The 15,915-nt window shown below is 41.6% G+C and overlaps 1 protein-coding gene across 6 annotated transcripts in view; it reads left to right on the plus strand.

Annotated features, from left to right (window-relative positions):
* The window catches only part of ABCG2 (ATP binding cassette subfamily G member 2), a 128,413-nt gene that overhangs the window by 46,699 nt on the left and 65,799 nt on the right, over positions 1 to 15,915 (plus strand). The window contains exon 1 of one of the 6 annotated variants that reach the window (XM_038582178.1): positions 9,795 to 9,853. The exons of 1 other annotated variant lie outside the window; for it this stretch is intronic. Coding sequence is in view for 1 of the 5 variants with exons in the window: in XM_038582172.1 (XP_038438100.1) it covers positions 15,531 to 15,680 (150 nt within the window). In the remaining 4 variants the exon portion in view is untranslated. Of the gene's footprint in view, positions 1 to 9,794; positions 9,854 to 15,062; positions 15,202 to 15,461; positions 15,681 to 15,915 lie in introns of those variants that run through there. 4 more of the 6 variants (XM_038582176.1, XM_038582172.1, XM_038582174.1 and 1 more) reach the window with 4 other exon arrangements.

A 15,915-nucleotide genomic window follows, 5' to 3' on the forward strand; every position in this document is an offset into this window, starting at 1 on the left:
TATATATATATATTTTAAGATTTTATTTATTTATTCATGAGAGACCCAGAGAGAGGGGCAGAGACACAGGCAGAGGGAGAAGCAGGCTCCCCGCAGGGAGCCTGAGGTGGGACTAGATCATGGGTCTCCAGGATCACACCCTGGGCTGAAGGTGGCGCTAAACCACTGAGCCACCCGAGCTGCCCTAAAACATATTTTATAAGTACATATTGTGAGTTTGAGCTCCATATTGGGTGAAGAGACTACTTAAAAATAAAATCTGAAAAAAAAAAAGAAGGGCACCTGAGTGGCTCAGTGGTTGATCATCTGCCTTCCGCTCAGGTGGTGATCCCAGGGTCCTGGGATTGAATTTTACATCGGGTTCCTCACGGGGAGCCTGCTTCTCTCTCTGCCTCTCTCTTTGTGTCTCTTATGAATAAATAAATAAAATCTAAAAAAAAAAAAAAAAGAAAAAGAGAAAATAAATAGAAAACCAGAATAGACCTATAACTGGCAAGGAGATTGAATCAGTAATATAAACCTCCCAACAAAAAAAAAAAAGCAAGGAACCAAATGGTTTCACAGGTAGATTCTACCAAATATTTAAAGAACTAATACCAGTCCTTCTCAAACTCTTTCAAAAAACTGAAGAGAAGGTGTGGGACCAAAACTACACAAAGATACTAAAAGATAAAAAGAACTATACACTACTATCCTTTGTGAATATAGATGCAAAAATTCTTAACATAATAATACTAGCAGCAAATGGAATTCGGCAATTTATTAAAAGGTTTATAAACTGTGACCAAGTGGGATTTAACCGTGTGAAGATGGTTCAACTTATGAAAAACATCAATGCACTATACCACATTATTAGAATGAAGGGAAAAAAACTGCATGATCATCTTGTGTACCAGATATTTGCAGAAAAAATATTTCACAAAACTGACACCTTTTTATAATAAGAAATAATAAACTAGGAATAGAAGGAAACTTTCTCAACATGATAGAGACCGTATATGAAAGATTCACAGCTGACATCATATCAGTGGTGAAAGACTGAAAACTTTACCCCTAAAATCAGGTATAAGACAAAGATGCCTCCTTTTCCCACTTCTTTTCAACATGGTATTGGAAATTCTATTCAGGGCAATTACGCAGGAGAAAGAAATACATCCAAATTGGAAATTAAGTAAGATTATCTCTGTTCATAGATGGTATTATCTTTTTTTTTTTTTTTTTTTTGAAGAGAGAGAAAGCATGCACTTTTGGGGGTGGAGGTAGGGCAGAGGAAGAGAGAGAATCCCAAGCAGGTTCTACTCTCAACATAGAGCCTGTCACAGGGCTCAATTTCATGATCCTGACATGATCTGAGCTGAAATCAGAGATGGATGCTTAACTGAGCTGCACAGGCACCCGATGGTATGATCTTATGCATAGAAAACCCGAAAGAGGAGATCCCTGGGTGGTTCAGTGATTTGGCACCTGCCTTTGGCCCAGGGCGCGATCCTGGAGTCCTGGGATCGAGTCCCGCGTCAGGCTCCCGGTGTGGAGCCTGCTTCTCCCTCTGCCTGTGTCTCTGCCTCTCTCTCTCTCTCTCTCTCTCTCTCTATGTCTATCATGAATAAATAAATAAAATCTTAAAAAAAAAAAAGAAAACCCGAAAGATTCCACACACACACAAAATTGTTAGAACTAATGAACGAATTCAGCAAAGTTGCAGGCTACAAAATTAACATGCAGAAATCACTTGCTTTTCTATACCGTGTCAGTGAACAATTTGAAAAGAAAATTAGGAAAACAGGGATGCCTGGGTGGCTCAGCAGTTGAGGAGCCTGCCTTTGGCTCAGGGTGTGATCCTGGAGTTCCGGATGATGTCCCACATCAGGCTCCATGCATGGAGCCTGTTTCTCCCTCTGCCTTTGTCTCTGCCTCTTTCTCTGTGTCTCTCATGAATAAATAAATAAAATCTTTAAAAAAAGAGAGAGAGAGAGAGAGAGAAAATTAAGAAAACAATTGCATTTGCATTAGTATAAAAAACAATAAAATACCAAGGAATAAATTTCACCAAGAAGGTGAGAGACTTCTACACTGCAAACTACAAATCATTACTGAAAGAAATTAAAGAAAACATAGATAAGTAGACAGATAACCATAGATTGGAATATTTAATACTGTTAAGATGACAGCATTACCCAAAATGATTTACAGATTAAGTGTAATCTTTACCAAAATCCCAATGGCATTTTTTGCAGAAATAGAAAAACCCATTTAAAATGCTTCTGAATCTCAAGGGACCCTGGATAGCTGAAATAATCTTGAAAATGAAGAACAAAGTTCTGCAAATGAGAACAAAGTCTCACACTTTCTGATTCTAAAATTTACTACCAAGCTAGTATAATCACAACAGTGTAGTGGTGGCATAGGTCAGGCATATAGACCAATGGAATAGAATAAAGAGCTCCAAAATAAGCCCATGCCTACGTGATCAATTTATTTTCAACAAGTGTACAAAGATCACTTAATGGGAAAAGGATAGTCTTTTCAAGAGATGATGTTGGGAAAACTGTATATCCACATGCAAAAGAATGAAGTTGGATTTTTTCCATACACCATGGACAGAAAACACTCAAAATGGACCACAGACCCAAAGGTAGAGCTAAAACAGTAAAATCCTTAGAAGAAAACAGAGGTGAAAATCATTATGATACTAGATTTGGCAATGATTTCTTGGATATGATACTGCTGCTTATTTTACAGGATGCTTTCCATCCTTGGCTTATGACCATTACAAGACAATAGCAACCCTCAAACATTATGGCCACAAAAAGGTCACTGGACATTTCCAAACATCCTCTGTGTGTGTGTGTGGGAGCATTATGAAAATATTTATGAATAAAATTATTTGGTATCTGAAATTTGTCTCAAAATAATTTGTAGGAGGGTGCCTAGGTGGCTCAGTGGGTTAAGCGTTTGCCTTGGGCTCAGGCTCAGGTCAGGATCTCAGTGTTCTGGGATCAAGCCCTGGGTAGTTGCACTTCCTGCTCAGTGAGGAGTCTGCTTCTCCTCCTCCCTCTGCCCCTCCCCTGCACTGGAGTCCTCTCTGTCCCTTTAAATAAATAAATAAATAAATAAATAAATAAATAAATACTTAAAAGCATTCTTTAAAAAAAATAATTTATGGGAATGGGAGAGAAAAGGGGAATATGAATAAAATTAAGATTGGCCACTAGTTGCTGATCAGTACATTGGGGCTCATCATATTTTTTTCTACTTGTGAAATGTGTATAATTTTCCATAATAACATGAAAAAGTAAAAAAGATGACATATATTTGAGGACTTTTATTTTTGGCACTACTGCAGCATTAAAGACTCTGAAACTACCCAGCTACATAATATCTAAAAATACTTGATCAAATATTAAAACCCATTTTTAGATCATCAAGTCCATTAGGCTCAGTAATGGAGCAAAGATCCGGCAGGTAAGCTAATTGTTAAAGCCCTTGGGTATTTGAGATACACTGTGGTCATTGTGATCTGAACTGCATTGCACAGAATGGATGGGGCCAAAGCCTTGAATTCACATAAAATAGAAGCATAATGGAGAAGCATACCCTTAGAAAGGGCAAATTAGAAAGGAAACCCACCCTACAAAGGTAGACCACAAGAAAACATTGCTATCTTGGCCTACGCTATGAATTGACATTTTAAAAAGAAGAAAAAAAGTTCCCTGAGAACTTGCAGCCACTGGTCAAATCTTACGCCTTTGGGTATATTCTTTATGAATTCTTTGCATGATCCAAAAACACAAGCCTATAATTTAAAGGCTCTGAGGATGGATAATATCGCTAGGTGTCTGAGAGAAGGAAATCCAGACTTTTCCAGATGAATGTACCATCAACTAGGCCTCAAAGAATTCCTACCGGAAGATTGTCTAAAAAGCTTAAACAATTATAAAACAAACATCAAGCAAGCCATAGTTAACAAAACCAGAAACACAAAGACTTCAGATAAAATTATCAGAATTAAAATGAAAAATAACTCTGCGTGAAGTACATTAAAATGAAAAAAAAAAGATATTGAAAACATGAACAAGAATAGGAGACTATCAAATAATTAAACCAGTCTGAAGAAGAACAGAATATTACTTTTCAAAATTAAAAGGATCCCTAGTCATTGAAGTTAAGAATTTGGATAGAAGATAAATACAACGCTATAGAGAATAGAGAAGATACATCTGAAGAAATTATCTAAGATATAACACAGAGAGACAAAGATGTGGAAGATATGTAAGGGCTAAGAGAGATAGAAGAGTAGTCAGAAGGCCCATCAGGGTGTATACGAGTCTTCCTGTTTGCTGTAAAGGAAGCCGCCCATAGGCTACATCCATAGCTAGAGTCTAGCTGTGACTTCTTTTTTTTTTAGAATTAACATGATTTAATTCATTATCAGTCTTATAAACTACTGAGGCTGGGAAGGCCAGGATAGTAGTTTGAATCTCACACACTTTTATTTTTTTTTATTTTTTTATTTTTTATTTTATTTAAAAAAATTTTTTTATTTATTTATTTATGATAGTCACACACAGAGAGAGAGAGAGAGAGAGAGAGAGAGAGAGGCAGGCTCCATGCACCGGGAGCCTGACGTGGGATTCGATCCCGGGTCTCCAGGATCGCGCCCTGGGCCAAAGGCAGACGCCAAACTGCTGCGCCACCCAGGGATCCCCTCTCACACACTTTTATTGAGGATGAATCTCATGTGGGGAAGCCCTGTTACTCAGCAGGGAGCAGTGGGAGCACAGGGCTTCTCCAACAGTGTTGAAGACTGCCCCAAAGGCAACTGGTGAAACCAGGCTCTTCACAGCCAAAGGTCCACTCCAGTGGCTCCAGGGTCCATTGCCCCCTTTATGGAGAGGAGGCATGGAGCTCTTTAGAGGCACTAGGGAGGGAAGATGGGCTTCCCCGCCAATGCGGTGTGTCTCTGCCTCAGTTTCCCCATTCACACAACATAGCCACACATCCCTAGGCAGAGTTGAACAGCACTGTCTCTCACCATCTCCACCCTTTTATAAGTGGCCAGGCTCATCTACACCTTAGGCTTCAGACAGTGCCTAACTCTGGTCCTCTGCTTTGTGGGCTTTGAGTTCCTTTTATTTAGACAAACTCCTTACCCCTACTACCTGCTTCTAGACCCAAGTCCCTCAACCTGAAATATTTAGTTAAACTCTTACCGGTGGGGGTTTCTGTCATGGAGATAACCATCTTGGATTTGCAACTCCTAGACTTTCTTGTTTTTCCTCTTTTATGTTGATATGTGTGAAGGGTGAGCAAATTCATTCCACCTTCTTTCTCCAAATTTTTTTTTCTTAGCAATTCCTATAGGAAATAATGGTGTCATTATTTCCTATATCAGCACTCAGGTAAAGAGCCAAAATGTGAGCCTAAATTGTTTCGGAGCTGTATCACTTTGGGTAAATAGCTTAATCTCACTATGCTTCAGATTCATCTGCAAGATAGAGTTGTTAATACAATCCACCTAAGGGCATTGTTGTGAGGATTAGGTGAGGTTTAAAAAAAAAAAACTCACAAAATTTATTTATTTATTTATTTATTTATTTATTTATTTATTTTATTACTTTTTTAATAAGATTTTATTTATTTATTCATAGACACAGAGAGAGAGGCAGAGACACAGGCAGAGGGAGAAGCAGGCTCCATGCAGGGAGCCCGATGTGGGACTCGATCCCGGGTCTCCAGAATCACACCCCAGGCTGCAGGCAGCACCAAATTGCTGCCCCACCGGGGCTGCCCAACTCACAAAATTTAAAGGCACTTGGAACGCCTGGCAAGGAGCAAGTACTCAATAATTGTTAGCTGTTATGATTGACATTGGGTGGAAATCGAGGTTACCTTCTGTTTTCCAAATACACATAATTTTGTTTTAAAGATTTTATTTTTCTATTAATGAGAGACACACAGAGAGAGAGAGAGAGAGGCAGAGACATAGGCAGAGGAAGAAGCAGGCCCCCTGCAGCGAGCCCTATGTGGGGGAGGGGGACAGGATCACAACCAGAGCCAAAGGCAGCCGCTCAACCACTGAGCCACCCAGGTGCCCCTAAATACATATCATTTTATTCTTATCTTTATTCAACGCTGTGACATGGGTATTATCACCCCCAATGTGAGCAAGGAAATTGAGGCACAAAAGGGTCAAATAGAAAAAGCTCTAGAGGTGAGAAAAAACCTGGGTACATCTGGATTGGCTAATGGCTTTGTCACACATAGAGTAATGGATGTTTGTTTTCTGGTTTAATATGGGTTCTGGGCCAAGTTATAGGTGTTTGACTTTGCTGACTTCATCTATCATAAATTAAGCAAGACAACCATATGTGAAAAAATCCTAAGTATAATGAATCATATGTCATTTAATGCTCATTACCCTTTGACTTCATTTGCTGCCAAGAACAGATTCTTCCCTCTGCAGGCAATAAAGTGTTTATAGTAGTCAGTAATATATCCTGTGAAAGAGGTCAGTCATTGATGAAACCCTCTTCTATTTTTTCCAGCTTGGCAGATACAGGTAAGGGTGGATAGGCCCCTGAATTGCATATGATAAACTCATTTTTATTATCCAGTCAATAAATTTTTATCCATTAACTGTTGTGTTCAAGGCCCCTGAGAGAGGCAATATTTAGGACATAGATGGAGGGGGAAGACATTACTTTCTCACAATTCCATTAACTACCCATAAGGTTTTGGGCTTCTCGGGTTCAAGATCTTGTAGTCAGCTTAGCTCCTTTGTCTTTCAGCGTCAAATTCCTATCAGTTGGCAGGTACTATAAACTCCTCTTTCACAGTGTTTCCTTTATGCCTCTTTCCTCAGAAATTCTTCCACTGTTGCTCTAGTTCAGTCTTAATTTTGTTCATTTCCAGACTGATCTCCGCCTTCCCGTATCACCCATCCATCCTATAGGTGAACAGATCAATCTTTCTAAAACACCACTTTGACAATGTCATCCTTCTACACTAAACTTTCATTAGTTTCTCACTCTCAAGGTAAGTTTAAATTCCTTAGCGTGGCATTCGAGGCTTCCGCAATTTGGCTCCAGCCAGAAGATTCTCTCACATTTCTCAGTATTCTCTTAGAATAGAACCTTTGAGATGCTTCTTGGGGGACAGGTTTCATGAGTAAATGCTGTATACATGTTTTTCAATGATGAAACCTACTTAATTAACTTAAAAATTATTTATTTATTCATGAGAGACAGAGAGAGAGAGAGGCAGAGACACAGGCAGAGGGAGAAGCAGGCTCCATGCAGGGAGCCCGACATGGGACTCGATCCCGGGTCTCCGGGATCAGGCCCTGGGCTGAAGATGGCACTAAACCACTGAGCCACCCGGGCTGCCCTGTTTGTAGTTTATTATCAATACCCCCAAATCTCCATGTTCCACTGGAGTCACTGTCCCTTCCAAAGATGACTACTCTTTTGACTTCTATCACTATTCATGAGTTTTCTGTTTTTTTTGTTTGTTTTTATGGAGATAAAACTGACATATAACAAACATTTATTTGATCTGGGTGGCAAATATACAGGTGTTTTCACTTTATAAATATATATCGAGCTGTTTACTGAGATTTTCTGTACTTATTCTGGATGTGTGTTATACTTCAATTAGAAAAGCTCACTTAAATGAAAGACATTATGAATATGTGAAGTTTAGTCTGCTGGACTCTCAACATTTTAAAAAAAGATTTTATTTATTTATTTTAGAGAAGAGAGAGAGAGAAGAGCACAATCAGGAAAGGCAGATGGAGAGGGAGAGAGAATCTCAAGCAGGCTCTCTGCTGAGCACAGAGCCCCACATGGGGCTAAATCCCACAACTCCGAGATCATGACCTGAGTTGAAATCAAGAGTCAGACACTCAACTGACTGCGCCATTCAGATGCCCTATGAACTCTCAACATTTAACTTTTTAGCCTATTTCCTGATTCTCCAGGTTAATTATCAATACCTAATCATGTATATTTTTTCCCTTGCTTCTCATTTTTAGGGCTTGGTTACCTCTGTGAACTTTACAACCAAATGAATTATTTCTTCTTTCGTTTCTTGTCTGCTATATAAAGCCAATTATATGAACCAAAATAGCCTGGCTCCACATCTGGGCTCTTAACACCTCTACCCCCTCAACACACACAGACACACACACACACACACACACACACACACACCACATACACAGAGTCTCTTTCTGTATTAATGCCACCTGTTCTCTTCTCCATGACTTTAAGAATCTGACAACTGGTTTAGGCATTTCCCTTCTCTCTAAGATGGTCACTATCTTGGGAAAGTCTGTGTTTACTTATTTTTATTTATTTATTTAAAAATTTATTTATTTACTTGAGAGAGAGAGAGAGAGTGAGCGAGCAGGGAGGGGCAGAGAGAATCTGAGTAGACTCTGTGCTGAATGTGGAACCTGATGTGGGACTTGATTTTACGACTCTGAGATCATGACCTGAGCTAAGACAAGAGTTGGATGCTTAACCGACTGTGCCACCCAGGTGCCCCTATTTATTTATTCTTAAGATTTCATTTTCAAGTAATCTCTATACCCAATATGGGGCTCAAACTCACAACCTTGATATCAAGAGTTGCCTGCTCCATTGACTGAGCCAGTCAGGTGCCCCAAAGTCTGCGTTTATTTAAATGATCAATCTGTCACCCTGGTTTCTGTGCTTTTTGATCTTCTCAACTTACCTCAAGGGTAGGTAGAATTTTAAAGATTCCCTTCTCCCCCAAACGCCAAGATTCTAGTTCATTCACTGGTTATTTAACCAGACATTACTCTAGATACTGCTCTGGGGAATTTTCCAGCTGTAATTAAAGTCCCAAATCAGGGACGCCTGGGTGGCTCAGTGGTTGAGCATCTGCCTTCGGCTCAGGATGAGATCCCAGGGTCCTGGGATTGAGTCCCACATCAGCCTCCCTGCAGGGAGCCTGCTTCTCTTTCTGCCTGTGTCTCTGCCTCCCTCTCTATGTCTCTCATGAATAAATAAATAAATTTTAAAATAAATAATAAATAAAGTCTCAAATCAGTGGGCCCTGAAATAGTGAGATTATCAGGTGGGGCCTGATTTAATTACACGAACCCTTTAAAATGTAGAAGGGGGAAGTTTAAGCAATTTGAGAAGAACTTACTTTAAAGATGAAGGGAGTCACAAAAGAAGGAGTGTGGACAGCCTCTGGAGGTACTGATTGATGGCAAGGAAACAGGGATCTCAGTCCTAAAGCTGCAAAGAATTGGATTCTGCCGATAACCGGACCTTAGCCGCAGATTCTTCAGATAAGAGCCCTCATTCAGGTAGGAGCCCATCTGGTTGACACTTCGATTTGGCCCTGTGATACACAGAGCAGAGCTTAACCTAGCCAGCTGCCCTAGATTCTTGACCTCCAGAATTGTGAGATAATAAATGGCCCTTGTTTTAAGATGCTAAAGTGATAGAAGTGTACCTCTCTTCCACCTTCATAATCCTACTGTCCCGTCTAAACCCTACGACCTTGTTAAAACCTGGAATGCCAGTCTTAGATGCCAATTTCCTGTTCAGTGACCTCATCTTCATGTTTCAGCTCCTCAGCCTCCCCTCCATGGGTTCTCTTTCTACCTGTCTCTTCCTGGCTTCACTTTCCTATGACAAATCATTTCACACACTCAACTCCTTGCTCCATTTTTCTATGCCTTATCCACCCAGCAAAACCACATTCTAGAATTTATTTAACCTTCTAATCTTCTCTATATTTATGAATGGGAATTCTCTGTGAATGGGGAAGCTATGACCCTGAGAAGTTCACCACGTGGTGGTAAGCACTAAAGAAGGTACTGTGTCCTCACCAGCTCTTTGCCCTTGGTGGCTAAACTGGCAAATAGACTAAGAACTCGGGGCAGCTGGGAAAGGCTAGGAAGGTATTAAAAATCTTATGAGAAGGATGAAGAGAGCTTCTCATAGGTCTGTATAGGAGCTTTTCTAGTACAGCAACTGATCATGGAGTTACAGGCCCAGGAAGTTCCTTTGTTTAAAAGAGAATACTGGGGCAGCCCCTATGGCCCAGCGGTTTGGCGCCACCTTCAGCCCAGGGTATGATCCTGGAGACTCGGGATCAAATCCCACATCAAGCTCCCTGCATGGAGCCTGCTTCTCCCTCTGCCTGTGTCTCTGCCTCTCTCTCTCTCTGTCTCTCATGAATAAATAAATAAAATCTTAAAAAAAAAAATAAAATCTTAAAAAAAATAAAAGAGAATACTGTTCTTGGTTTTGCCTTGGTTGCCATTCTTATAATAAGCTATACGCTTTATCAGCATTAAACAGATTTGTATACTTTGCTGTGTCTGTTGTTAACATTCCACCAAGGAATAATACCTTGCTGAAAACCATACAGGCAAGTCCCTTACTGGTGTGATTATTAGGAAGGCATATTACCACCATCCCCCTCTGCAGAAAAAAAGAAAAATTTCCAATTATTTTTAGAGTTTTCAAAAAGTGAGGCTCAAATGATTTCATGAATAAGTATGTCGGTTTCCCTGTTTGTCTGTTTTTGTCCATACATAACTGCCTACAAAAGCACCTGGTGACACCTCACCCCTGCCAGTGCCCATTTAAGATCTTCAGTGTATGTTTATAGGTGTGGACTCCAGATGGCCCCAACACTTTCTATTAGGATTGAAACGAAATCCTAATTTTGATAATTCTGTGGTTTGATTGCAAGGCTCATAAAATATGACAAAACAGTGACTTCAGCTACCTTAAAGAAAGCCTAGTCGATCAATACTTATCAAAGATTCAGACTCCTTCTGTTTACTTGTTCTGCAACCTAAGAAATCAATAGAGGGAAATGGGAAAAGGCCTTACATAGAAAATTTACGAATAAACCACAAATGATCATTAAACATTAAAAAGTTTACTCTAAGTCAAACAGATGTAAACTAAAACACTGCCATTTGTCAACTATCAAATTTAAAAAGATTAAAATTATTATTCTATCCAGTAGTTGTGAGAGCTCAGGTAAACAAGCAACCTTTTAAATTGTTGGAATACTGAATTTGGCATGAATTATTTCATGGGAAATCTGGTTATACGTATTAACAGTTTTGTTTGTTGGTTTTTTTTTTTTGTATTAAAATTTTTTATTTTTATTTTATTTTTTTTAATTTTTATTTATTTATGATAGTCACAGAGAGAGAGAGAGAGAGGCAGAGACACAGGCAGAGGGAGAAGCAGGCTCCATGCACCGGGAGCCCGATGTGGGATTTGATCCCGGGTCTCCAGGATCGCACCCTGGGCCAAAGGCAGGCGCCAAACCGCTGCGCCACCCAGGGATCCCATGTATTAAAAATTTTTTAAATGTGCAGTATCTTTTGCCTGAGCAATGCCCCTTCTAGAATTTATCTGGATGTGTGCAATGACATGCTACAAGGATGTTTTGCGAATAATAGGAAGACTAGTTAAATTAATTATGGTACATAACAAACAATGGAAAACCATGCAACTATTCATTTTAAAGTTATAGAAATATACTGAATGACAGGGGAACCATGTTTGTAGTTTACAATGGAGCAGTTTACAAAATAATTATAGGTACCAATTTTTGAGTGCTAACCGGTGTTAATAATTCTGTTCAGGGTTTTATACACATTATTTCAATCAATCTTTCTAACTATCCTGAGAGATTGTTTCCCCTGATTACCAATAACACTAAAGACCAAATAAGTAGTACAAGTGCAAATCTCCAGGGTTTGGGAGAACCAGGATATAGATGCAGGTTATCTGACTCTACAGATGACGCTTTTTAAAGTTTTATTTATTTATTCATGAGAGACAGAGAGAGAGAGAGAGAGAGAGGCAGAGATACAGGCAGAGGGAGAAGCAGGCTCCATGCAGGGAGCCCGATGTGGGACTCGATCCAGGGACTCCGGGATCACGCCCTGAGCCAAAGGCAGATGTTCAACCACTGAGCCACCCAGCCGTCCCCAGATGATGCATTTTATCGCTGTATTAATTGCATATAAGCCCGTTTTTATTTTTAGAGAAAATACGTATGCACAGAAAGAAACTAAAAGCAGGTAGGCTGTGGTTGCTGGGTTACAAGTCATTTTTATTTTCATCTTGCTTGGTATTACAATGAGAGAAAAATAAATGCCAGAATAACACAATCAGTGGGAATCTAATGGGGCTCTACCAACACTGGGCAGTTACTCTTTTCTGGCAATATAAAAGACGTTATGACACAGAGGACAGAGAGCAGCAGTCTCAGAAGCTGTGAGTTCCCCTATGCACCCCTCTAACTTTTGACCTTGTCATACTGGTCTCCTTTGTACCGGGTGACTCATCTGTAAATTAGCAAGGTCATCTTTAGATTCCTCCCTCACTATATTGTGACCTGAAACATCCAAACACTAAAAGACAGGACAGGACATTTGAAAATGATTAGCCCGGGCAGCCCGGGTGGCTCAGCAGGTTAGCGCCGCCTTTGGCCCAGGGCCTGATCCTGGAGACGCGGGATCAAGTCCCACGTCAGGCTCCTCGCATGGAGCTTGCTTCTCCCTCTGCCTGTGTCTCTGCCTCTGTGTGTGTGTGTGTCTCTCATGAACAAATGGATAAAATCTTAAAAAAAAAAATGATTAGCCCCAAATAAAACCCTAACTTAGAATCATTTTAGACTCCTTAACAATGCAGTACATTTATGAAATGCTGGCTTTAATCTTTTATTAAACAGAATTTGATGGCGATCATCGGTTTCAGAGAATTAGAGTGAGATTAGGAATTAACATAACTTGGGCAGCCGCAGTGGCTCAGCGGTTTAGCGCCGCCTTCAGCCTGGGGTGTGATCCTGGAGACCCGGGATCGAGTCCCACGTCGGGCTCCCTGCATGGAGCCTGCTTCTCTCCTTCTCCCTCTGCCTGTGTCTCTGCCTCTCTGTCTGTCATGAATCAATTAAAAAAAAAAAAGGAATTAATGTAACTTTAGCATATACAGTATGGAAAAATCAAACTCTTAAAAATTAGGCTAAAGACAAGGTAGAAAGTTTTGTTTGTTTTAGTGATTTTTAACCCTATTTTAGGTGAAGCTATGTCTTTAAGTATTGTCGTGTGTCTTTATATGTATGTGTTCCTGACTAAGACACTGACATTTTATTGATTTACTTTTAAACACAATTCTTTTTTCCAATATAAAAGTTGTATATCTGCACTAAAACAAATTTAGAAAATTACACTAAAATAGAAGAAAAAAAAGAACCATAATGTCACAGCCCAGAAAACTTTTTCTTTTTTTTTTAGTCTTTTTTTTTTTAATTTTATTTATTTATGATAGTCACACACAGAGAGAGAGAGAGAGAGAGAGAGAGAGAGAGAGAGAGAGAGGCAGAGGGAGAAGCAGGCTCCATGCACCGGGAGCCCGATGTGGGATTCGATCCCGGGTCTCCAGGATCGCGCCCTGGGCCAAAGGCAGGCGCCAAACTGCTGCGCCACCCAGGGATCCCCCAGAAAACTTTTTCTTGTATTGCCAGCTATTTTCTAAGTTTTAGTTTTGTTTTAATTTTACATAATCGCAGAATGCTATATTCAGCTTATCATTCTGTTTTTATCAATTTTATGTGTATTTTTTTACATTTTTATAAGTTCCATCTTGGAATTGCCCTCAGAACTTGCTGGCAAATTAAAAAATCTTTACTGATATCAGTAAAGTTTTGTTCTTTGGGTGGTGCTTTTAAATTTTGCAAACAGTTATTAAGAGCCATCTCTGAAAAGTTTTTCTCAGTCTTGGCTAAAGTGATAAATATATTTGTATACGAGTGTTTAAGTGTCTTTAAATGGACTCTAATCCAAAAAGCCATATGTTTGGGCACATCCTGGATACGTACTTTAAAATCCTCTAAAAGGGGGATGCCTGGGTGGCTCAGCGGTTGAGAGTCTGACTGGCTCAGGGTGTGATCCTGGAGTCCCGGGATCGAGTCCCATGTTGGGCTCCCTGCATGGAGCCTGCTTTTCCCTCTGTGTCTCTGCCTCTCTCTGTGTGTGTGTCTCTCATGAATGAATAGATAAAATCTTTAAAAAATAAAATAAAATAAATAAAATCCTTTAAAAGTATGCAGTATGGTACTTTAAATATTCTAAAAGGATTGTGCATAATTAATTTCTTATTTAGGCTTCCTAGCTAAAACTTCTGTTTTAAGGTAGGTTCCACACCCAACATAGGACTTGAACTCATGACCCTGAAATCAAGGGTCACACACTGTACTAAGCCTGCGAGATGCTCCGTGATGAAAGATTTCTTGTAGGGAGTTACAAATTAACAGTAATTCCTAGTGTTGCTTTAAATAGTTTGATTTTTGCTAGTAAGTGCAAACTACAAAATAGATCCAAGTACTAATTTCCCAGAGTAGATGCAGCAGGCAAATGTTGGGAAGGCCATACACACTCCTAAGGCCGGATAACCACAGCTTTTCTTGAATATGCACACTTCCCAGCTTTTCCAGCCAAACAGTACTGCAGAGAGGGATTTATTACAGGAGAGTGCAGAATACAATTAAACCGTTCACAGTAATATTTTCTGTGAGGGAGGGAGGGAGGGAGGGAGGGAGGGAGGGAGGGAGGGGGAGGGGGGGAGGGAGGAGAGGGGAGAAGGAAGAGAAAGAAAGAAAGAGAGAGGAGAGGGAAGGGAGGGAGGGAGGGGGAGGGAGGGGAGGAGGGGAGGGAGGGAGGGAGGGGAGGGAGGGAGTGGAGGAGGGAGGGAGGGAGAGGCGGGAGGGGGGAGGAGGAGGGCAGGGAGAGGGCGGGAGGGAGGGAGGGCAGGAGGCTTTGTAGGGAGGGACTGATATAGCGTTTCTTTTGTATTATTCTTTATTGCTTTCTTTCTTTCTTCTTTCTTCTTTCTTCTTTCTTTCTTTCTTTCTTTTTTCTTTCCTTTCTTTCTTTCTTTCTTTTCTGACACAGAGAGAGACAGCGAGGCAGAGGGAGAAGCAGGCTCCACGCAGGGAGCCCGACTCAGGACTGGCTCCCGGGACCCCAGGGCACGCCCTCGGCGAAGGCGGCGCTAACCCGCTGCGCCCCCGGGCTGCCCGCACAGGACTATTTCCATCGACTTCCCCCTCGCGGGGTCCCTTGGATTCAGGATTCAGCCCCTGAATCTGCGAGCGGGGGCGTACTCACCTGTCCCAGACACGCATTCGGTACAGACCTACCTGTGACAGGAAAACAAAGCAAAACGGCCAACCGCTGGGTGTCGGCGTCCCCCGGTGCTTAGGGCGCGGGGCACAGTGACCAGAGCAGGGACTGCTCAGCCTGGGTGGCGTCCTGCGATCGCCGGGATTAGTCCCCTCGGTTGCCCTCCTTCCGTGCAAGCCCCGGAGGCGGCGTTGGGGCTCGTGCCTCTGCCCCAGGGGGCAGTCACCTCCGCGGCCTGGGGCCGGCCGGAGGGTGGGGGTGGGGGTGGGACCCGATGCGCCAGGGAGGTTTTGGACGCGCGCTGCAGGAGTAGAAAGCGCCGTCCGGATGCTCGATGCCATTGTTAGGAGCGGCTTCCTCGGGAGGGTGTCAGGAAGGCCCGGCTGAGTCAGCGCGGGTCTATATAAGCGAGTGCAGGCGCCCGGCTCGGAGCGCGCGGACTCCGGGACCCGAGACCTCGGTGAGCCTGGGCCTGTGGAGCCGAGTGAGTACACGGCCAAATCCCTTTGGGCGGTCGCTGGCTAATTGCACGGACATTTGCTACACAATAATAGAAAACTTGAGTGGAGGCCACCAGGTTTTAGTTAGTCCCTCCCAGTTTGATGTGAAAATGTGTGTGAACTCCCAAGTGGAGGACGCAGATCTGGTTTTTAGAAATCAGTGCCTTGGAGCCGAACTGATTCTGTGTCTGGTGGTGTGTGTGTGTGTTAAGAACCGGT

This window comes from Canis lupus, chromosome 32 (assembly GCF_011100685.1).
Source record: "Canis lupus familiaris isolate Mischka breed German Shepherd chromosome 32, alternate assembly UU_Cfam_GSD_1.0, whole genome shotgun sequence".
Lineage (NCBI taxonomy): Eukaryota > Metazoa > Chordata > Mammalia > Carnivora > Canidae > Canis > Canis lupus.